The 25,874-nt window shown below is 43.2% G+C and overlaps 1 protein-coding gene across 1 annotated transcript in view; it reads right to left on the minus strand.

The window, feature by feature from the left end:
- Positions 1–25,874, minus strand: part of PMM2 (phosphomannomutase 2) — a 366,613-nt gene that overhangs the window by 125,328 nt on the left and 215,411 nt on the right. Inside the window, exon 5 of the mRNA XM_063428823.1 lies at positions 20,963–21,062. Coding sequence (XP_063284893.1) covers positions 20,963–21,062 — 100 coding nt within the window. The remainder of the gene's footprint in view (positions 1–20,962; positions 21,063–25,874) is intronic.

The following is a 25,874-nucleotide window of genomic DNA, read 5'->3' on the forward strand; positions in this document are numbered from 1 at the left end:
TTTTTTCAAGTTTTGAATATATAAAAAAAATATTTAAAAAAAAATGAGGTTTTGGTAGGATAAAACCTCGATTTGAAATACATGTGATATAGGTAACATGTATGTCTTTTGTAAGTTATTTCAGGTGACAAAATGTTGTCAGTGTTGAGACAAGATGGCTACCATTGCTAACGTATAGTGTGAAACTATTTTTCTGTTAGCAGAGGCCTTCTTTACACACCCCTTAACGAGGGTCTGCAGGGCCCGCCGGCCTACCCCGTCCCCTGTTCCATCAGCCATTGCTATTCCCCTATATACCCTGACCTGGCCAAACGGCCCTTGCCTCCTCCTCTCCTGCAAGACCTGCCTCAGATACCCCATCTGTTATACCCACACCACCTGTACTCCGTCCGTTAGTGGAAAGAAAAGTCTCTTCTTGGTTGACACTGTGGCCCGGCACTCTGTTGTGAGAGTCCCATTGCCCCACATCTGGACAGACTGTCACTTTAGTAGGGACCACTGCTAAGCTTGTCACCAGACTATTGCTACGAGAAAGAACCTGCAATTTGGGAGGCCATGTCATTCAACACCAGTTCTTGTACAGACTATCCTATTCAACTCCTAGGGAGAGATGTCCTCTCCAATCTCTAAGCTAAGATCACACTTCCTCCAAATGGCAGCACAGTTCTTGACCTCCCACACAGTCTCTGAATCATGTCTGTATCTGTACCAAAAGAGGTAGAATGGAGGTTATTTATTGTTAAAGCCCTCATGGATGCACCCTCACTACCTCCAGTAATCATAGACACCTCAGGTATATGGGCTGAACAAAACCCCCTTGTTCTTGCCCTAAACAGGCCTCTGGTCCACATTGAACTGAAACCAGGCTTGTCCCCTGTCCGCTAGAGCCAATACCAGAAGAGAGAGACAATATGAAGTGAAGAAGAGAGACAATATGAAGTGAAGAAGAGAGACAATATGAAGTGAAGAAGAGAGAGACAATATGAAGCCAGAAGTGGAAGATACTATGAAGTCAGAAGATGGCCGGCATAAACCCAACATGAGGGATTTGTCCATCCGGCTCCCCCCCCTCCGATTAGACTTATGACTGAGCCAGTAGAGGAGATGACTTTGTGGGCCTGGCAGACTACCAACCTGTTCAGGACCTCAGGGCAGTCAACAAGGAAGTCATGACAATTCACCTGGTGGTGCATAACCCCTATAACCTGTTGGCCCTTATATGGAGTAACTAAATGACCTCCATTTGTTTAAATATACATAGGGATTAAGGAGAACTTAACATGTAACTTTTTTCCTTTGGTTTTTACTATATGTATCAGCTGATGTGTACTGTAGTCGTTGCTGCCACCCAGGAGTGATGGGAGTGAGCGCATGACTTTTCTTTTTGTATTTGTATTCACTTTTTGTATCACACAGCTAGGTTGCAGTGCTGCCGCCCATCCCGTGTGTTCCCTGTTAGGGGTTGACAAGTATGTGGAGGTGTATATAAAGAATACCCCTTTCTGTCTCATTAGAGATATTTTTGCCAGAAGCTCAAGGAGGCAGGGTGAAGGGTCAGAGTAGGACCCGTCTAGGGGGGTCTGCCTTGATGTTGGCAGCGGGCATTCCATCCAGTGGCCATTGGAGTAACTAAATGTCATCCATTTGTTTAAATATATATAGGGATTAAGGAGAGAGCGCAGGTAACTTTTTTCCTTTTGTTTTTACTATATGTATTAGCTGATGTGTACTGTAGTCGTTGCTGCCACCCAGGAGTGATGGGAGTGAGCGCAGGACTTTTCTTTTTGTCCTTATATGGAAGAGCCACCCATTTCACCGTCCTAGACTTAGACGCCTGTAACGGAACTCCCCATACTCCGACCGAGTACCTTCCGTTGATGGACGCTTCCTAGCTTGCGCCGAGGACCACAAGCACCGCAATGGACACCACAACCACCGCAAACTCCACAACTGCCGTAGCTTAACTGGAGTCTCGCCATCTTCTGTCCACCCTGGATCAGCTTCTGTCCTCCAGGACCGTGTGGGGAAGACCTCTCCTCCAGTAGAGCATATCAGGAACAAGCTCTTAAAAGAGCTAAGTGATTAAAGCTCAGGGGAGTATGCCGAGCATAGCCATCCACAGTGTGAGTATAGCTGTCCCCTCCAATCACGAGACAAGACTACGTGTTGAGGGTCAAGAAGAACTGTCTTAACACCAAAGGGCTTTCTTTTATGCAGGTTTCCCTACATAGGACCACCCACAGGGTTTTGCAGAACAACGAACATACACGTAGTATACAGTACAAACACTCCCATCAATTACACACAAAATCCACAAAATATATACTTTTTACACATGTACTATAACTTTAAAACTATACATCCAATCTTCAAAAAACACATATTATTAATCAGCATACTTGAAATATGAACACTCAAAAATCATGCAAATCCTTCCAGTAGTTCAAAAGTTAGTCGTAAGTCCTTTGTGACCGACCGCAAGCACATTTTCCTGCCCAAAACAGTTCCATAGAGTTGAGCTGTGCGGTCGGTCAATTTCACACCGAAAAAATGAGCATGCGTTCGAATTTTCGAACGGGACTTAGTCTCTGTGGCTGAAATCTCAGTGCAGGAGAAGGTAAGGGTCAGCGGTGTTCGTTGAAATGTGTAGCCGATTTCAGTTCCATGGATTTGGCTACGCACACCGCTGACCGCGTGCAAATGAACAAAGATGGCCGCCGTCACGTGTTCGTTTGTCGAATGGCAGCCACTTCGACTACTTCAGCTGTATCCAAAGTGCCAATTTAAAGCTGCAGAACTGCTCCAATACAATTTAAAGGGGCAGCAAGAGTCTTTTAAAATCCAATCTGCTAAAATATAGTCTTTAACAGGCAATATAGTTACATAGTTACATAGCTGAAAAGAGACTTGCGTCCATCAAGTTCAGCCTTCCTCACATTTCTTTTTTGTTGTTAATCCAAAAGAAGGCAAAAAACCCAGTTTGAAACAATTCCAATTTTGCAACAAGCTAGGAAAAAAAATTCCTTCTTGACCCCAGAATGGCATTCAGATTTATCCTTGGATCAAGCAGTTATTACCCTACATTGAAAGATTAGATCCTTGAATATTCTGTTTTTGCAAGTATGCATCTAGTAGCTGTTTGAACATCTGTATGGACTCTGATAAAACCACTTCTTCAGGCAGAGAATTCAACATCCTTATTGTTCTTACAGTAAAAAAACCTTTCCATTGCCTTAGACGAAATCTTCTTTCTTCCAGTCTAAACACATGACCTGTGTCCTATATAAAGTCTGGTTTGTGAATAGATTTCCACACAATGGTTTGTATTGGCCACGAATATATTTGTATAATGTTATCATATCCCCTCTCATGTGACGTTTTTCTAAACTAAATAGGTTTAAATTTGTTAACCTTTCTTCATAGCTGATATGTTACATTCCTTTTATTAATTTTGTACCCCGCCTCTGCACTTTTTCTAGTGCCATAATATCCTTCTTTAGAGCAGGTGCCCAAAATTGCACAGCATATTCAATGTGTGGTCTTACCAGTGATTTATAAAGAGGCAAAATTATATTCTCGTCCCGAGAATGAATGCCCTTTTTCATGCATGACAATACCTTACTGGCCTTGGCCACTGCGGCTTGATATTGCACATTGTTGCATAGTTTGTTGTCTATAACAATTCCCAAGTCCTTTTCGTGTGTTGTTATCTCTAATTCGCTTCCATTAAGGTTATACGTTGCTTGTGTATTCCAGGGGCCATAGTCTTAAAGGAGCATTGTTCACCAAAGTCACAATGTGCCCACAGACGGTTCTTAAAGGGTCATACACAGTCCAATAAAAGTCCATATGCCCAAATAATGTTCTTAAAGGGCCACACACCCCCAGGCCATAGTCGCAGGGCAGGAGGCTGGCAAGCAGGCCTCTCCAGGACCAAGTGGCGAAGGGCACTTCGTCACAACGCCTTTTTCTGGATACGCCTTGAACTGTAAAGCCAACAGATATTCGCAAACAACCGACTGCTTTCAGAACCCTGAAGGAGGCCTTGGTCCAAGCCCCAGCACTTGGACTTCCTGATCACCAAAGAGTGTTTTACCTGTATGTCCAGGAGAAGAGGAAATCTGCTGCTGATGTTCTCACCAAGTACTTGTCATGGCAGCAGCCTTTTGCCTGCCTGTCCAAACAACTGGTTCCAGTGGCCCAAGGCCTGTCCCCCTTGTCTGATAACAGTGGCTGCGGCTGCTCTCCTAATTGCAGAAGCTGATAAATTGATCCTAGGACAAGAACTCTATGTTTGTGTTCCACATGCTGTCCAACCACAAAGTACCAAGCCATGCTATGCGAGAACCCAAGGAACCACTGTGAAACGGTCAACTCACTGAACCTAACCACTTACTCCCAGAAACTGACCAGGGCCTTGAAACTGGTCGGGGTCCTGCGTGTCAACATCTACACTGACTCAAATTATGCATGCCCTACAACTCATGCCTGTACTAGACGCCTACTCAACTCTGGAGAAAAATACATAGAGTAGTGCCAAAATTTCAGATGAATGCTTGAAGTGGTTTGGGCTCTTGCCCAAGTTAGCATCATCCATTGTCGAGCCCACCAGAAGGCTGGCTGACGGCACTCCGAAACATGTAGCTATGAAAGACTCTGTACCTCAGTCAACCCTTGCCCTGCTGTCCCTGGTACCCATCTCTGACTGGTCACCCGTATATAGCCTAGCTGAACAAAATGGCAGGAAAACAGAACCAGGCCATTCCTTGAATAACAAGTGGTACCAATTAGATGATGGGAGAATAGTCATATCCAGGTCATTGGCTGCAAACATTGCCCGTCTACAGTAACACAAGCAGTCTGGAAGCCCAGCGGTGTTCGCGCCGTCGAGTAGCCGTTTTCAGTTCCACGCGCTCGATGACCAAACACCGCTGGTGAGACAAAGGATCCAAGATGGCCGACCACGGTGTGGTCAGTAGTCGAACGACGGCCACCCAGGAAAGCACTTAACTACCGATTGCAACAATGTTGCAATCCGTTAATTGGTGCCACACGACCCTCAGTGTGTGGGCTCTGGTTCGGTACTTGGTTCGTTTCACGAACAGCCGGTAAAGTTGCTGTTCGTGAAACAACCATGTAAATGCTAGCGGCTTTCGGCTGCTAGCATACGAATGCTATAGTTATTACATGCAAACAGACATTTCAATACAGTAAGCCAAATACATTTAAACATAATAGTGCAGCAGTGCTCTGGACAACCTTTAAAGTCATAGCCATGACTGAAGTGGCTAGGTTTTCCACATGGTTCATCCATGTAAAAATTGTTATTGGGTTTACAATGATAATAATGGTACTATGTTTGATTGTACTAAGTGTAAGGTACAAAGCTCTTACAGGTACAACAATATGCCAAAATGTTCATTTCACGCACAGGCCTAACGCCAGAAGAAGTGATATGAGTGCACAATATGTCTTGTAACTTCTGCAGTGCTTATTCATAGACTAAATTAATCATTGCAATATTAATCACTAAGGGGGGTTATGTCAGTATATTTATATTGGCAGACATGTTAAGACAGAAATTAAAAGTGTATACTGACAGTCACTTTCAGAACAGAGGTGACTTCATTTTTGTATTACAAGGCCAAGACAGACACAAGATCTCTTTCTATCACTCTATTCATCCAAGTCTGAGCTAAGAAATAAGTTATGTAAACAAAACATAATGTAAACAAAAGATAAGGCATGATGTCTAACAGCGAAAGTGGGATGGAATACTAACCCAGAGACAAATGTATACATAATTCCATATACACACTATCCACTTATAAATTACTATTATTATATTATCATATATAATTAGTATTATGTTAGTAATATAGACTATTCATGGATAAATATCAATGAAGAAATATCATTTTTAACCCCTTAAGTCCGGAGGACGTAATATTACGTCCTGCAGGAACCGGCTCTAAACGCCGGCGGGCGTAATATTACGTCCTCGCCATAATGGCCGCCAACGTGGCCGGCGCTAATCGCCCGCTGCAGATCGCGGTCGGGGGGGATGCCTGGCCCCCCAGGCAACCCCCCCTGTGGCCGGTGACCGCGATCTGCAGTCTCTGATCGCAGTGACAGGCTGTCACTGCGACCAGTATTCAGCATGTGTCAGCCGATTTCAAATCGGCTGACACATGCGGCCGGCGGCTTTCCCCTTCTGCAGATCGCGGTCGGGGGACTTACCTGGCCCCCCAGGCAGTCCCCCTGGGGTCAGTGACCGCGATCTGCGAAGTCTGATCGCAGTGACAGGCTGTCACTGCGATCTCAAAGCACTCTGATCGCAGTGACAGCCTGTCACTGCGATCAGTGTTACATGTGTCAGCCTATTGGCTGACACATGTAACTGGCACAGTGATCCCCCTGCAGATTGGAAGGGGGGAGTGCTTGTACCACCCAGGCACTCCCCCCTGTGGTCAATTACCCAATCTGCAGGAGGTGATCACAGTGACAGGCAGTCACTGTGATCACTGATCCTGTGTGTCAGCCAGTGATGTGAAATCACTGGCTGACACTGTCTCTGACCCCTGTCCTGTAAAAAAAATAAAATATTAGTTCAAAAAATAAATTAAAAAAATTACAGTTACAAATAAAATATACTTAGATCATATATATTATATATATATGATCTAAGTATATATATATATACACATACACACACACACACACACACATTTACACATACACGACGTGTATTTAAATATTAATAAATATATATATATATATTAATATCAAATTACACGTAGACTGATACTGATTAAATATATATATATAATTATTGTTATATATATATTTATATATAATATAAAAAAATATATATGTAAATACGTAAAAAAATAAAATTAAAAAAATATTTAAAAATAAATAATTAAAAAATATATAGATGTGTTACTTCGTTCTAACTGTATTGTGATATTAATATATATATTTATATCAAAATACACGTAGAACAAAATATATACGTATATATCACTATATATATATACCTATATATAAATAAAAATATAAAAAAAAAATTATATATATATATACGTATATATACACATATGTATATATATACATATATTAATTCTACACATATATTTATGTAATAATTTTACATAATTAGGTATCCTAATTAATTACAATTAGCGGGACCTGCCTGACAACCCATGCCGAAAGTATAGGGAATTTAATTTGCTAGCACTATATTTAACCCTATAACTTTCCAAGACACCATAAAACCTGTACATGGGGGGTACTGTTTTACTCGGGAGACTTTGCTGAACACAGATATTAGTGTTTCAAAACAGTAAAATGTATTACAACGATGATATCGCCAGTAAAAGTGACGTTTTCTGCATTTTTCACGCACAAACAGCACTTACACGGACGATATTATTGCTGCAATACTTTTTACTGTTTTGAAATACAAATATTTGTGTTGAGCGAAGTCTCCCGAGTACAACAGTACCCCACATGTACAGGTTTTATGGTGTTTTCAAAAGTTACAGCGTCAAATATAAGGCTTGTGTTTCATTTTTTTCACATTAAAATTCGCCAGATTGCTTACGTTGCCTTTGTGACCCTATGGTAGCCCAAGAATGAAAATTACCCCTATGATGGCATACCATTTGCAATAGTAGACAACCCAAGGTATTGCAAATGGGGTTTGTCCAGACTTTTTTAGTAGCCACTTAGTCACAAACACTGGCCAAAATTGGCGTTTTTTGCATTTTTCACACACAAACAAATACTAACGCTAACTTTGGCCAGTGTTTGTGACCAAATGGCTACTAAAAAAGACTGGACATACCCCATTTGCAATACCTTGGGTTGTCTACTATTGCAAATGGTATGCCATTATGGGTGTAAATTTAATTCCTGGGCTACTATACAGTCTCAAAGGCAACGTAACCAATCTGGCGAATTTCAATTTCAAATGTAACGTGCTATATTTGACCCTGTAACTTCCCAAAACACCATAAAACCTGTACATAGGGGGTACTGTTTTACACGTGAGACATCGCTGAATACAAATATGTGTATTGTATTGCAGTAAAAGCAAACAGTATTTTGACATCCACAGTTAAAATGTCACATAGAACAAAAAAAAAAAAAAAAAATATTTTTTTCTCCCATTTTTTTTATAAATTTTTTATATTAAATTATGTTCAATACCTATATATTTGATGTTAAATGAAAGCCCGGTTTCCCCTGAATAAAATGATATATAATAAGGGGGGGTGCATTTAATATGAAAGAGGTGAATTACGGTTGGACAGACATATAGCGTAAATGCCAGGTTTTGTTTACGTTTTGTTCTGTTCACAACTTGTACATTTGGCTGCGGTGTTAAGGGGTTAATAATGTTAGTGGAATAGAAATTTTATAACATGACAGGAGGCTTCATATTTGCTTAAGTCTCTCTTTACTAGAACTCCACAGCAGCACAGAAAAACAACCAATCAGAAAAAAGTTAGGTACTATAAAACTCCCCTCCCCATGCATCATTTCCTCTTTCTTTGCTGCTCCGCATCAGTACAGGTCAGAGTACCATTGCCTCCTGCTATTATTAGTGGGTGGCTTTGGGATTTATTTGTTTATTGCAGTAATTTGAATTTCTCTATCTGTGAGCTTGTAATATTTTCTGTAGCTTTATTCCTACATAGCATGCCTCTCTGTAAGGTGTTCATGTTTTTTTCATGGCAGATGCCCTGTTTATCATCTGCCTGCATGTTTATCTGATAGCCATCTTTGTAATTGCTTTGTCAGCTATCTATAAATCTATTCCTTTTATATGTTTGTGCATGGATTTGGGGGGTCTTGGAAGGCTTTTTCGTCCTTACTGTACCCGTTTTCCTCCCCCCTCTGCTATCCCCCAGATATTATGTTCCGTGTTTCCTGCTGCCTCTGCCCCGCTTGGAAGGCTGTAAGTTTCCCCCCGGGGTCGGCTGGAGGCTGCCTGTCTCTCCCCCTCCGACCTCCCGGGCTTTGCCTCCCCTCAGAGGTGTATTCCCCGTTTTTTTGGCTACCTTTGCCCTTAGACGTCGGGCTGTGTGTCTTCGAAGGGGGCGGCTGGAGGCTGACCGTCAGCATGCCGCCTCCGACCCCCTGTGCTCCGAGACCGCGGAGTCTCCTCCGACAGTCCCGTGCCTTTCTTGCCGGTCCCCGGGGTACTCGTGATCGAGCACGAGTACCCGACGGCTGGATCTTCTTCCTCACTTGGCCGCATGTCGCGGCCGTCTCCGGACCGCGTGTGTCCGACCGGTGGAGGAGGGGGCGCTTTGATCGCGCCCCCCCCCCACCCGGCTGTGCATGCTTCTATGGCATGCTTCTATGGAGATCTGCTTCGGGTTTGTTACCCTAATGGAAGTCGGGCTGCTACCTGACTTTGTGTCCTATCCTGCCTGAAAGGCATTCGTTTTTTTGTTTTTACCTGCAATAAATAACTTAGTTGACTCTCAATTTTACCTTTTAGTAACTAATCTATGTATATATCCTCATGCTTGGCTACCTAGGTTTACAGCTTGGTCTTTCTATTTTTCTTATAGAGTTTTTCGTTTTTTTTTTTTTTTATGTACTTGCTTTTCCTTTGTGTTTAAAGCTACCAGTTACTTATGTCACCATTTTTCCATTAATCATACTTCATACTGTTGGGGCATTTTCAGGTGCCCATATCAGGCAGTCATATATTTCCGTGACCCTGCATCGGATTTTACCCATACAGTCATTACTGCGATTTCCGCTATCAGGATACATCACAGATTCTGTGTGTTTCAGGTATATTGGAACTGTTATACAGGCTCTGTACAGGGCGTATACAGCGCCAGCTAATTCTAGGATTCAGGTGCTTCTCAGTATATATATTTTTCTGGCCCAGCTGTGAGGCCTCAGATGAGACTACTCTGGTATGAATTCACTGTCCATGGCATATATATATATCGCTAATAGACCTGGCTCTGACTCAAACTGGTATGGGAGACCAGTCTACGCTGATACTATACAATTTTATCAGGTTTTTGGGGTGAGTCATTGAGTTGGCTATTGTTTAGCCCTACTCCTGGAAGAGTCCATGGTTACAATACCCTTCAGGTGGTATGGTGATGGTAATCTATAAATATGCTAAGAAATTTCAATTGGATCTGTGTGAGCAAGTGCATACCGATTCACAGTTTAAGGAGAGTATCGCTCAGTGTATCTTACATTCATGGACATGATAGTCACTGGAACAACGTCCGCTTATACCCACTACAGCGGGAATAACGCTGTTTGCCTGCTGGGCATTTAGGGGCTGCCAGTCCCGGTCAGGTTACTCACACGGCATTACGCTGTCTAAAAGGGTTGGTGTCTAAGGGTCCTATGTCACAGGATGCCCTGAGGATCTACAATTTTTTAGGGACCTCTACCCGAACTCAGAGGTCCCCGTTGCTCATTCCATACCCACTGTAAAGCGCTACGGAATTGGAAGGCGCTATATAAATACATGTTAATAATAATATTAAGGTAATACACAACCCATTGATTGGCCTGCTATGTCTGTGCCCCATTGATTGGCCTGCTATGTCTGTGCCCCATTGATTGGCCTGCTATGTCTGTGCCCATAAGAACGGCCTGCTATGTCTGTGCCCATAAGATCGGCCTGCTATGTCTGTGCCCATAAGATCGGCCTGCTATGTCTGTGCCCATAAGAACGGCCTGCTATGTCTGTGCCCATAAGAACGGCCTGCTATGTCTGTGCCCATAAGAACGGCCTGCTATGTCTGTGCCCATAAGAACAGCCTGCTATGTCTGTACCCCATTGATTGGCCTGCTATGTCTATGTCCCATTGAATAGCCTGCTATGTCGGTGCCTACTTGAATGGCCTGCTATGTCTGTGACTATTTGCTTGTAGCGCTAACCTTTCTGTGTCCATTCGTTTGGCCTGCTGGGCCTGTGCCCTACTGGCGGGCCTACACTATTGGTACCGAACCCCTTTTTGGCCGCAGGCCTGGGGTAATATCACTGAGGAAAACCCAGTGCCCACCAGTAACATGGAGATAGGCAGGTGACCAGACAAACACCATTGCCACCGTGTTCAAGAGGACACCAGTATACGGCCATCTGAATTTGGTGGGAAGGGTGAAGGCCCTACACCTCATGCCTGAAGGGCAAGGTTTCTTATGAAGATCCCGGACACATCCGCGGTTTATTCCAAACCGGCGACGGCACATCTCCAAGGTGGACTTCGCACAGGCAAGGACCGGTACTCAGACTCCTACAGGAGAAAGCGGTGTTTTTTCCTTGTCTTTACCAACTACTCCGTATCTGCCTCCCGGAAGCCTTATAGGTTCAGTTGTTTTTTCCTACGTTAGGTTAGCTCCTGGCCCGGTCCAGTGGGATTTACTTTTCTTACCTTCCGGCCTGCTGTTTTGCCTTCTATCCGGGATAGAATTGGTGTATTTTCTCTTATCTACGTTTATTGTGGCTTTTCTGTTTTTTCATGACTTCCCTTTCCTTTTCGCTCGGGTCGTCGTGAGGCCTGACTTGACCTCCTCCGACCTCCCGGGCACTCGTGGATCGCGGAGAACGTCTCCAGCTTTCCTCAGACTACCAACGGTCTACCTGGACCCCGCGCGCGCGCACGGGATCCGGATAGTCGGTTGATAGTTTTCCATAGTTGTTTCCGTAGATTGCCCTCAGCCTTATGCTGACATTAATAATAGGTACGCCCTACAGTTTGGTCACCCTGAATCGCTAGGCACTCTAGTTTGCACCACGGGAGGGTGCGGCCCGCCATCACCTCGATCCGAGTATATTTATTTTCAGGAACAGAGGGCGAACCCTCTCATACAGAACCGGATGCTGATTTGTTACTAGTGGGCGCAGCCCGCACTCGTCCTCAACCAGATACTGGGCTGGATACAGAGGACAGGTTGGGAGGACCCATTCTCGTAGAGAGAACCGGTCACGGATGTGGACTCTGCTGTTGGTTACTAACGGGTGCGGCCCGCTCAGGCTAGCAGCCGGACGCTCTCACGGTATGCGATCACAGTAGTAGAGAGCGCGGCTCTCTCATACGCTCGACGCTCTACGGTACCGGACATTTGTTCATCACACAGGCTTGTACCTGTGCAAGACATTGACTTCATAGAGGAGCGTCCTCCTGCATTCAATTAGAGCTGTCATCCACGCTACTGACTTCGTTCTAGAGGACTGCCTGGTCATGCAAGAATTACATGTTTAGACTAGATCCCTCTATTCAATCTCCTGTAATGGATCTACTGGATCCAGACCGCTGTAAAACACGCAAGGAATACTCAGTGATATAATGGGGGGAGTCTCCCACTTATTACACACACTCCTGGAGTTGGTACGGCTAACGGATGGCCCTCCGGTATTTGAGAGTGCAGGTTTTTTGGCATATTCTGCACCATATAATACAGTGATTGCTTTCTGTTTTGGATATCCAGACCATTTCGAACAAACTGCGCAGACAGTTTCTCCCATGTCAGGATGTCAGGTGATACGGTGACATTCATGGAGCAAACGGGCACTGCCTTGCTCGGGTAACAAGATTATGGACGGCCTTGTACCCGGTCTGAAGGTATAACCGTACGTATGGATCACATGGTAAGACCGGAAACCCCGGTTGTCTTGACTTCCCCGGTCATTATGATCTTGGGATAAGATGGCAGGACTGCCCCGTCTCCTCGAAGCGCGTACCTGGTGAACATGGTTCGAAGATAGAGGATCCTCCGTCCATGCTCTATTTATCCCTCACGAGAGCTGTTTTGTTGGTTTCGCGCTAACCTATTTTTCAACTACCGTCGAGGAGACTTTATAGAAGTACCTGGTGTGCCCCGACTCCTACACAGAGATCTTTCTGGGATTCACTATTCTCAGAGTAGTCGACCACCGTTTCCTCCACACAAGTTCAGTTCGGAACCCTGAATGGACGTCCTTTGGTGTCTTTTCTCTACTGCGTCCGAGGATTACACAGTCCATTTGGAATATTGGTATAACTTAGAATACGGCTGGTTTGGTCACACTCTTGCCTGCATTGTGAATTTATCCTCGGATGAGGCATCTCACCGGGTAGGACAGGAAGGACCGGAAGACCCTTCCTCGGTTTTCTATGGCGATTTTGGTGGTGGACTTAGGCGCACTCCTTGAGGTTTAGATCTACCCGCAAGGTCGCATCGCCGAATGACCCTGGCACGATCGGAGGAGCCGCCTTACGGATCGTGAGTTGAGACATGGTGGCAGTTTCTTCTCGCGACCCTAAGTCCGAGATTGACCTTCGATATTATACAACTACAGGAATATGGCTGATAGGTCAGCTTGCCAGCTCATGGACCGACTGCTAGGAAACTGGTCGCAACATCACGTTCAATGGATTTAACAGCGGATGGTGCTTTTTTTTTTTTTTTCTGTACTTGAGATGCTTCGTCGGCTGACATCTTCTTTGATTCGTCTGCTGTCATTTATCGTACATGGAATGTCCAATTAGGATTACTCTGATATTCCCTGGAATAGATACCAGCGACACAAACAGCGTTGGATTGGTGAACTGAGCGTTGAAACAGCAAATACGAAGCCTCCTGTCATGTTATAAAATTGTAGATTATGCTAGCTTTAGTGTACCTATAATCTTAATTTTATTAATGACAGGAGGCGAGTATTTCCCACCCATTCTTATCCCTCCCTTGTTTAATGTTATAGTTTAGATTATCAGGTACGTATGCAACTCTGTTTGTTGTCTCTGCTACCTGTCACTTGTTCCTTATGTCTGTGTTTTTTCATAAGTAGGGTTGGGATATCTACATATTAAGGTACTTTTGGTTGCTACATTGGGTACCTACATGTTTATTCAGAGTACATTTCATTGGATAATCAACCTGTTCGATTCTGTTTTTCTCTCGTTTCAGTTTACAGTCCATCAACACTATCTAGTTTGACGGTTACACTCGGATGGTGGACATCGTTATATTCATCGTATCTAGGACTTCGTTTCTTCCCCATGATGTTCTCTGCCTTTTATTCTGTTCTTGTCGCAGCTTGAAAGAGGAAATGATGCATGGGGAGGGGAGTTTTATAGTACCTAACTTTTTTCTGATTGGTTGTTTTTCTGTGCTGCTGTGGAGTTCTAGTAAAGAGAGACTTAAGCAAATACTCGCCTCCTGTCATTAATAAAATTAAGATTATAGGTACACTAAAGCTAGCATAATCTACAATTCTCTTAAACACAGCTTCAAACAAGAAAACCAGGCACCAATGACAAATAACACTAAGTAATTAATTTTACTTTCTAAAAAAATATATAACTAATGAAATCTTACAAAGTCCCATTGTAAGAAAAAGGGTAAAATTAAGGTTAGGAGGTGTCAATTCTAAAATTACGATTGAAATTACAGACACAGAGTCTGGGATAAGACTGGGAAAACGCTTTGAAGTGACATGTCCTGTTATTGATAGCAGATATAAAGAAAGCCGAAAATGACGTAACACGCATCACCAATTTCAGTTAACCCATTATGCAAAAAGGTAAATGGACCCCCTGACAAGAAATTTTAGTGATGTAATTGCGCCATCTACTGACAAGTCTAGATGATAGTCTGTAGGGAATAGACACCTACAGTTCCCTGTTGGTCCTATCAATTTGTGACATGCAGAGAGTTTGGCCCTTTAAAAAGTAAGGACAAGGGAAGAGAGGGAGATTCGGAGAGTCAGAGATTCAGACATTCAAACATTCACACCCTTTGACCACATTCAAACTCTCTTTGAAACATTTGGACTGTATTCAAGAAACAACACTCTCCTGCACACCTAATTTTTACTATTACTTTACCAACTAACAAAAACTTTTCTGTTGTCCACAATCCCCATCATACTTACATACAAATTCCTGGGAAATATCTACACATCTGATAAGAAAATCTACAACCTACCTGGTAATAATGCTAGTTTTATTTAATTAATTTAAATTAATTTTACTAATAGCAGGAATATATATCTGGATAAATCTTGGTCAGATTTTAATCATTAGAAATCTTAGTTAGCTAAGGAATATATGGTTATAAAAATTCCATTCCTGCAGGTGGAATAAAGATAATATATTAATGGTAAAATTTGCTATGTGTTAGCATGCCACATTTTATCCAGAAATATTGACTTGTTCTGATATAAGATAGTGAATCTTATTTAGGAAAGTTAAAATTAGGCAAATGTCTGGTAGAATTATTATTATTATTATTATTATTGGATGGTCCTAAGAATGGTCAAATGATCTGGTATGAACATTACTTTAATTGTAAAGTTACAACATAATAGGATATCTTGCCTATGAGGTTTGTAGCCAGCAGTGGAAGGGTAAAATCAGTGTGGTCTGACTGTTAGCCAAAGTTTTATTCCTTTAGGCTGTGTGTTCTATGGAGTTCTGTCTTCTATGTGGTAAATTTGGTTTTAAGTGATTTCTAAACAGTGCCCTATCATAAATCTTGTTAAAATTATTGACAATTGATCGCTTTTAGATGCTGTATTGTTTTTAAATCATTGCCATATTGTATGCTTTTGTTATACCTAATATTCACTGATTATCGTCACGCATGTTACATATATTATTTTTATTATTATTGTCACAATAAATTATATTTTTTATAATTAATGTGATTTACTGTGTGAAGTAAAAATCATCTAATGAGTTTCCTCTAGGACCTAAGAGAATTAAAATTGTGAGTAATTCTCAGCTTTATTATTCGGGGAACTGCACCAAGATAGAAATGTTGATATAATAAAAATTATTAAATTACATTTTGATCATTTTTATGAAAATATTATTTTAATATTTTTCACCCCATAATTATACTCACGTGGTTAACAACTAAAATACCAGACTCGGTCATTTTTATGTTTTAGAAATGACAGAGCAAAGAGAGGAGGCGGCATTGTTATTTGTGTTGACAATTCCATAAAGGTTACCCCCTTACAAAACATTAGCCCTCCTGACACTTGATTTCCTTTCTGGCACAATTGAGATCACGTGCGGTAAATCAATCATTGTTGTAGGAATCTACTGCCCACCTAGCTCCCCAGTGCATTTCCTATCTGACATAGCTCATCTCCTTAGTGAAACCATAGCTCAAAACCCAAAAAGTGAACTGTTGGTCTTTCAATATTTTAATATTGATTGGCTGAATCCTAAAAATAATAGTTCTTGCTTGCTGTTTAAGACTTTGCAGCTAACGCAATTAATCTCCTCCCCAACTCGCATAAACATTAACCCCTTAAGGACACATGACATGTGTGACACGTCATGATTCCTGTTACAAATCGCGATTTGTAACTGGCCCTTTAAATGGAAAATTGCTCTGCTTCCCTGGATTGTGGAGAAGCTCATTTACCAGCCTCCTTCCTCATGACTATGGCCCCTGGAAGATTGTGCCTCTGAAAACTTATTAACTTTTATTGGGTGTGTATGGCCCTTTAAGAACCGTCTGGGGACATATTGTGACTTTGCTGAACAATACCCCTTTAAGACTATGTCCCCAGACCTGTAAAATAACTTGCCCCTGGCTCTCTCCCACTGGGTTCAGTAAATAGGGCTTACTGAACCAAGTACCACACAGGCGGACCACCCAGAAGTTAAAGTGTGCAGGCAATTTACCTCCCAGGCTGTGAGGTTACTGCAGGTTAATTGCACGTGGCGGCGGCCATCTTTGTTCATTCGAATGCGGTCAGCGGTGTATGCTAAAGATTCTGTGGAACTGAAATCGGCTACACATTTTGCCTTACACCGCTGACCCTTACCTTCTCCGACACTTCGTTTTTCAGCTCCAGAGACTAAGTCCCGTTCGAAATGGGACTTAGTCGTTTTTTCGCATGAAATTGACCGACCGCACAGCCCAAATCTATGGAACTGTTTTGGGCAGGAAATTGTGCTTGCGGTCGGTCATAAAGGGACCTCCAGCTAACTTTTGATCCACTGGAGGGATTTGGCTGATTTTTGGAAGTGTTTATGTTTGATGTATGCTGAGTTCAAATATGTAATTGTTATGGAGATTGAATGTATAGTTTTAAAGTTACAGTGTATGTGTGAAAACTGTATTTTTACTGTATGCTATAATTATGTTATATGTTTATCTGAGGGGAGGAGACGTGGGGGTGGTACCATGTATGTGATTGGTTAATTTCAACCTCCCCCTGGGAGTGTCCTGTGTGTACCTTTTTGTAATAAAAAGCAGGCTGGGTGTCCCAGTCCTCAGTTCTTCTTGACCCTTCAAAACGTAGCCTTGTCTCGTTATTGGAGGGAATTGCTGTATCACACTGGGGATTGCTATGCTCTGCATATTCCCCTGAGCTTAATCACTTAGCTCTTTTAAGAGCTTGTTCCGGATACGCTCTCCTGGAGGAGAGGTCTTCCCCACACGGTCCTGAATGCTGGAGGTTCATTCCAGGGTGGAAGGAAGACGGCACGGCTCCAGTTAAGCTCCGGCGGTTGAGGAGCGTGCGGTGGTTGTGGTGTCATCTGCAGTGCTTGGAGTCCTCTGAGAGCGCTAGGAGCATCCATCAACGGAGGGTACTCGGTTGGAGTACACGGAGCTCCGTTACAATTCCCTTTTATTCCAGAAGTTTGGTCCTTAAGGGGTTAAAAGCCATAACCATACCCTGCTAGATTGGATTCTTTCCACTTCTCCTGATAGGGAGAACACCGGCCTCATGGATTCTAACAGTTTCAGTGATCACCTTTTAGTGTCCTGCGCGCGCAAAATAAAGGCTACTAAATCCTCTCCCAAGGTTAAAATCACCAGGTCCTTCAAAAAAAAAATCTTTCATCCTTTCTTAATGACATCAGATGGCACAGATTAAACACTATTCCAAATCCAGACTGTGCAGTTGAATTCTTTCAGTCTGAACTCCTACAAGTTTGGAATTTGCATGCCCCGCTGCGTAAGGAGAGAGTAAAAGGAACACATATGAACTGGATCACAGCTGACCTCATCCAAATGTACCAGTTTTGGGATTCAAGCGTACTGGCTCTATGAACGATAACTTTGCATATAGACAATGGCGAAATATATGCACAACAAAAAATTGCCAAGTCCCAATATTTCCGTGAAAGTCTGAATAATACCATATCAAACCATAGAAACTTTTGGAAAGTCATAAATAAATTACAAACACCCCAATCCACTCCCAACCCTCCACTGTCAAAGTGGATAACCAAACACTGCAACTTCCCTTAGATGTAGAAAATGCACATTATTTTGTCAGATGCTCCACTGCCCTGATTGCCAAGCTAATAAATGACACACATCCTGAAACTACAAATGTGGATCAGGCCCCACTAAATTTGTAAAGACCCAATATAGACAAATTCATTTTCAGACCTGTACCTATTAGTGTCATCAGGTACGTTTTAGCTGCGAGGCAAACAAGGCATTTGCCTTGGGCGGCATTTTCCAGGGGCAAATGTCTTGTTAACCTTGTGGCTAACTAACTGACAAGCCAGGCGGGCGGCCGGGCGGGTGGCGCTGGCGGGCGGGCGGCCGGCGAGGGAGCACTTTCCCCTGAGCTTGCGCACCGCAGAGTGATGCTGGGAGCCGGAATATGTCGCCAGCGCCAACCGACCGACCAGCAGGGAAAGGGAGAACCACCCCCCCCCCAGCATTCCCAAAGGTAAGGAGCCTGGGGGGGGGGGGGTTAAATAAAATTTTTAAAAAGTGAGTGTGTTAATGTGAGTGAGTGTGTTTGTCTGTTAGTGTGTGTGTGTGTTTGTCTGCTAGTGTGACTGTGTGTCTGTTAGTGTGTGTGTGTCTGCTAGTGAGTGAGTGTTTCTGTCAGTGAATGTGTGTGTATTTAGAAGGCAGGGCAGGGGGGAAGGGTTGGGTGGGGGTGGCGCGCAGGGGGACGCCTGAGTTTTGTCCTGCCTAGGGCAGCACAAAACCAGGATACACCACTGAGTGTCATAAAAAAAAAAAATCTTAATAATCTAAAAATAAAAAAAACAGTCTGGACCTGATCAAATCCCGGCAATGCTGTTGAAGCTCAGTGTGCGGGCAATTGCTAAACCTGTCACAGCACTAATTAACAAATCCTTGGTGTCTGGATACATACCCAAACTTTGGAAGACTGCAAGAGTAGTACCTATCCATAAAATTGGTGACACTACTTTGGTTTATAACTATAACTGCACAAACTAAACGAAACTGCACAAACTAAAAGACTCAGGTATTGGTGATTGTCCACTAACCAGGTTTCGATCATATGTATCGGATCGCTTGCAATATGTGTCCATTTCTGAGAGCGACTCCCTCCCTCTCCCAGTCACGTGTGGTGTTCCCCAAGGTTCCATTCTCGGGCCCCTGCTATTTACATTATTTATAAATGATCTGCCTAATGTCTGCAAATCCTCAAATGTACACATGTACACATGTATGCAGACGACACAGTAATCCATGCAAGCAAATCCGATCTACCGCAGCTTGAGGCTATGCTCCAAGACCAGTTTACAGAGGTAGAAAAGTGGATCGCAAAAAACAAACTCTTCCTAAACACTGACAAAACTGTCACAATGATCTTTGGAAACAGTAACAAAATTACACAATTCCCACCTACCCATCAAAACTAATTCAAATAGCACACTGACCGCAGTCCACTCTTTCAAATACTTGGGTATGTTGTTAGACCCCAATCTATCTTTTGTCCTCCACAGAAAAACTTGCATCTAAACTTTATCCAAAACTAGGTGCCCTGTACAGAAACAAATCCTGCCTAAGCCCTACAGTAAAGGAAAAGATTTTACAGCAAATACTGATGCCAATAATTGATTATGGGGATGTAGTACATGCACCTGCACCTCAATCCCACATTAATAAACTCAATACATTGTATAACTCGTTCTGCGGTTTGCGCTACAATGTAATTACAGGGCCCACCATTGTGACATGCTAAAAGAACTAAACTGTCTGTCGCTGAAATCCAGATGCACCCTTCGTCTATCCAGCCTTGTATTTAAGAGCTTTTCTGGGAAGCTCCCACTCTCCCCGGCTGTTCCCACCTCCTATAACATTCGATCCAGTACCAGCACTTTATTTAGTCTACCTCAATACAAAAAGAAAGCAGCCCGACCCTCCTTTTCCTATAGAGCACCGCAATTTTGGAACAACTTCCCGCACACTTTAAAGTCTTCCCCAAGCCTAAAGTCCTTTAACCCCTTAAGGACCACACTTCTGGAATAAAAGGGAATCATGACATGTCACACGTCATGTGTCCTTAAGGGGTTAAGAGACCCCTCTCTACATACCTCAAAACAGAATGCACGTGTTATGGTTGATTAGATATTTCCTACCTGTTCCATGTTACATTTTTTATATATTGTGTATTAATATGTTTTTTGTATTTTATTGTACCCTAATGTATCAATGCAATGTTTTGTGGACCCAGGACATACTTGAAAACAAGAGAAATCTCAATGTATCTTTCCTGGTAAAATATTTTATAAATAAAAATAAATATGTGTGAACCAGCCTTTTATAGGTTGGCTCTTTAAATTGGAAGCCACGCCCCCAAAAACGTTCGAGTCCGGAGGTTTTGGCGGGCCGTGACATGATGACGACGGCACGCACGCGATGACGTCATTAGTGGCGCTACAGCGGCCGGCGTTGGAACCGCTGGGTGGAGACTGGAAGCAGGAATATGGCCAGAAATTTGAGTGAGCATGACAGCTTCTATGTTTCAATGAGATTAAGTTATAGATAGTAAAAATGGATTTGCCATGATGACATTCACAGTTTATATCAGTAAGACCGGAATCATAACCACTTAATAAGCAACGTATTGAATATATATGCCCTTTGTCTATTTTGTATAAACAATAAAAGATATTTTTTTTTTTTTTAAAGGAATAACTTTCCATTTGCCGAGAAAGGTTTTGAGGTTGCCACTTACTTCATCCAATTCATTGAATTCAATTCTTTCTTCCTGAGTGCAATTTCTTCCAATTGGTGAAACATTCAGCATTCCATTTCGAAATTCAATAAATGTGCCCCTTAAAGCGAAAACAGGTAAAATAAGGTAAAATAAGGAAGTGTACATCACATATACATTTTCAACCAAGCACACTGCACTAAATAACCAACAAAATACAAGTTACCCTTAATCAATCATGTTTCAGTAATCAACCACAAAGCATCCATATATCGAATCACTTTCAAAATGTTGAAAGGTCAATTGTGAAAGAAGAGCGTCAATATAATAAGCACTGCAATGTATGTCACCTAATTAAAAATAGAAACAGCAAAGTAGATTTAGGGAGGTGCAACAAAAAAATAAATAGTAAACAAATTTATACTTATATTAGGTGAATCTTGATTTCAACCTAAAATTAAAGAGAAATGGGGGGGGGGGGGCGTGGCCAACTGCCGACCGGAGCAGCCGCATGTAACGCTCGCTCCGTGTACCACCGTGCCTAAAGCAACGATTAGCCGTCTGGCGAGCAAAATAAAACTATTCCCCGAGAGCGGACACTGCTGTGGACACACATGGCACCTTCAAAACAGACCAAATTGACCAATCCGGTGCGGCAAACTGGAAAAAGCCGCGTGCGGCAAATCCAAGATGGCGGCGGGTCCGCGCCACAATGACCGTGCTCGGAGGGAATACCTGACCCAGAAGACTGCACTATCACTCCAGAAGACGCCCCAGTGACTAATACAAGCCTGCACACCATGATGCAGGATCTGAAAGGGTCCCTGAGAGCGGATCTGCGCCAAATAGCGGCAGACCTGCGCAGCGACATCCAGGAACTGGGGGGACGAACAAATCAACTAGAGGCTAAGACTGATGAACTATGCCTAGCACACAACGACATTGTAGATAAACTACAGAAAATGGAAGAAGAACAGACCACCATGCGCCTTAAACTCGCAGATATGGAGGATAGGGCGAGACGGAACAACCTACGCTTCAGGGGAGTAGCTGACAACATTCCACAAGAGGCCCTGGCGCACTATATACAGACCATGTGCGCGGCTTTAGTTCCCCACTTGAAACAAGGAGCCTGGATGCTTGATAGGGTACACCGCCTTCCGCGGCCCGCCAGATTTACAGCTGACACTCCCAAAGATATTGTAGCCCGATTTCATTATTATGGCTCCAAAGAAGAACTCCTCAAAACAACAAGAAAACTCACAAATCTGCCAGAGCCTTACCAGGGGATCAGTGTGTATGCTGACCTCTCGGCAAATACCATGGCTCGCAGACGGGAATTCATTGATGTTACTAAAACACTGAGGAACCACAATATACCATACAGATGGGGATACCCGACGAAGCTTCTTATATGGCATGGAGGGAAATCGGTGGTAGTCCTGGAACCTGAAGTGGGACTGGCCAAGCTTAAAGAATGGGGCCTACATCACGCCATGGGACAATCACCTAAACAAAAACCACTGCCAAAAAGAATGAGGCCTGAATGGACTCTCGCAGGCTCCCCGCCGAAATTGAATACTACAACTTCCACGGACTGATGCATATCTTTGGCTACACACGTCTTCAAGGATCACTTGAGTATCGCAATGCTCTTATTGTTGCTAGAATGTTACATACTAATTCCCTGTTTCTTATATAATGTAGCTATTAGGTCTTTAATGGCTCAATAATTGTTAGAGATGATGTATTGGATAGGGACCCCAGGGAAACTGTTAAACCGATGGGACCCCTGTAACCCTCAGGAGTCACGTTCTCAAGGCCCAACACACTAATCCAGGGGTATACCCACAAACTACCAGTCACATACGCTTTACCCGCCTATGGCCTCGACACAGACGGGAAGGCCGCAATCATAGGCAACTCAATTTAATGCCCCTTTAGACCTAATCTAGGTGGAGGTCTCCAGTGTAAGTTACGGATGTACACCCATATCGAACCGAATAGCAATCGAGGGGCCTATATAGTAATATATATTGCAATAATGATATGAGTCACCTAATAAAGAGGATCTTTTCCAGAGTATATCCCCTTGTACACTTAGGCCCTCACGACGAGAGACCATCAAAGATCACCGACTAGGCCCCACGAATAACGGGGTTTCCAGACCCAGATGCCCCACGCTACAGATTATCATTCCCCAGGGTCATCTCTGTCATGTCCACCAGTCACTCTATTGCGTTTCAACATAGGAATAGGGTACAATGCATATATGCATATGCGTACACTGCGTATTCTTATATCTGGTATATGGTTAAATGTCGCTACTTTCAATGTCCAGACAACTCAAACGGTCAAAGATGGCGTATAACGGTGGATTACTCACCACCCCACCCAGACCAGATAATGTGTAGTGTGTTTAGACGCACACACCCTGGTCTCTTTCTTTGCACTAACGGCAAAGGAGTTCTGTATAAATTTTATTGTTTATATTGTTTGTTATGTTTAGTATGTTTATCTTTTTCTCGTATGCTAAACCGTACCATGCACCGAATGATTGACGATAGCTTTCCGAATATGTACTTGGAGGCAAAATACACTTACAGCAGACAGGTACCCGGAAGTCACCTACAGCCCCACACTATAGGTACTCACCAAATAGGGACACAACCCTCCCAGCTGGGATCTGTTAGCAAACTATATCTACTAGACATGCATAAGTCGATTAACCCTTCCCATACAAATGGCATCATTTAAAGTTTTTTCTCTTAATGTGAAGGGCCTAAACAGTCCCCACAAAAGGCGCCTCGCAATTCAAGAAATGTCAAAATCTAATGCAGCGATTGCATGTTTGCAAGAAACCCACTTCTGCTCACGTAAACCACCGAAACTTTACTCGAGACAGTATCCTCAAATATTCCATGCATACTCCCCGAGCAAATCTAAAGGAGTTATCCATATTATTCCACACAGATTGGGTTTTCCAGGTAATTAAGCAATATACTGACCCCTTGGGCAGATTATTAATTCTGGTGGGGTCATTGAATGGCTTTCTGGTTACAGTAGTGTCCTTATATGCACCAAACGACAACCAAATTGCCTTCACTCGCAAAGCTTTGAATAAAATAGCGTCACTAAAACAAGGTCACGTTATTATTTGTGGTGACTTTAATTGTGCACCGAACCCTGAATTAGATATAAAGAGAGATCAAAATAAACCCCCCACAACGATATCTCGCACTAATGGTAACCTTTTCTCCAATTTGCTTTTTGAACACAATTTGTATGACACATGGCGCTCCACATATCCCACAGAAAAAGACTATACTTATTTTTCCCCCCGTTCATGTGACATATTCACGCATAGACCTTTGCCTCGTAGATGCCAGAACCCTACCGAATATATTAGATGTCTCCATAGGAATGCGAACATGGTCGGACCATGCCCCAGTTGTGGTGACATTTGCGGCACTATATCCAGCTAGGGGACGAAGGAAGTGGAGGCTTAATGAAGGGTTGTTGGATAGGGCTCAAGTGTTGAAAGTAATCACTAGGGAGGCATCCGAATATTTCAAGGAAAATACCTCAGACGAGATACCGGTCAGCAAACTGTGGGTTGCCCACAAGGCGGTGATTAGAGGGGTGCTAATCAGGGAGGGAGCAAAACACAAAAGACACCAGACGGAACCACACCTTTCACTCATGAAAGAATACACAGAGTTAGAAGCACAGAATAAAATAAAACCGTCCAAATCCCTCTCCAAACGTATAGATCTGCAGAAAGAACTATGCTCTCTATCTTTAAACACGACAGAACGATGGATGAGGTCCCTGAAGCTGAAATATTACACCCAGGGAAATAAAGCGGGCAGACTCTTAGCAAACAAAATTAAAACCAAACAGCTCCAATCTAAAATCCCCTTTATCAACTCACCCTCCAAAGGTAAATTATACAATCCGGAGGATATTGTCAATGAACTAGCGCAGTATTACCATAACCTCTACAACCTAAAAAATGACCATAACTCGCCCCACCCATCCCTAAATGATATACATGACTTTCTAGAGGCCACTACTCTACCCCACCTGGATCCCCGACAGAGCAGCGCATTAGATTCCCCTTTCACAGAAGACGAAATTAGACGAGCAATACACTCTTTACCAAAACATAAGGCCCCTGGTCCAGACGGACTATCCAACTATTATTACCATAAACTAGAATCGATCCTAACGCCAGTCCTGACTTTGCTCTATAACGACATAAAAAACACGGGCTCTATGCCTAAAGAGATGCTAGAGGCACATGTTGTAACCCTTCCCAAACCAGGCAAACCGCCCACGGTGAGTGAAAATCTCAGACCAATATCTCTGCTAAACGCAGACACGAAATTGTATGCCAAACTTTGGGCAACAAGGATTAAACCTCTCCTGGTGGAGCTGGTATCGGAAGAACAGGCTGGTTTTGTGCCAGGTAGACAGGCGGGGGACAACACGAGACACTTTATAAATCTGATTCATTGGGCTAGGACTAGCAAACAAGGGGGTACCGTTCTGGCGCTCGACGCTGAAAAAGCAATCGACCGCCTGAACTGGGACTATATGACACTAACACTCACGAAAATGGGGTTCTCTACCTCCACCCTGGGGGGTATTATGGCCCTATATCAGGCCCAATCGGCAAGAGTCTTCAACTCTGGTTTTCTATCCAAGCCGTTTGACATAAGTAACGGCACCCGTCAGGGCTGCCCGCTTTCACCCCTCTTGTTCATCCTGAGCCTAGAACCGGTCATAAACCGCATTAAAACCCATCCAGGGATCAAGGGTCTAGACACAAAAGCCGGAGTTCAGAAAATTGTACTATTTGCGGACGATGTCCTAATTTATTTAACACACCCACACACCTCCATCCCGAATTTGATGGACCTTCTGTCTC

The sequence above is a fragment of the Pelobates fuscus genome, chromosome 8 (genome assembly GCF_036172605.1).
Source record: "Pelobates fuscus isolate aPelFus1 chromosome 8, aPelFus1.pri, whole genome shotgun sequence".
In the NCBI taxonomy this organism is placed as follows: Eukaryota; Metazoa; Chordata; class Amphibia; order Anura; family Pelobatidae; genus Pelobates; species Pelobates fuscus.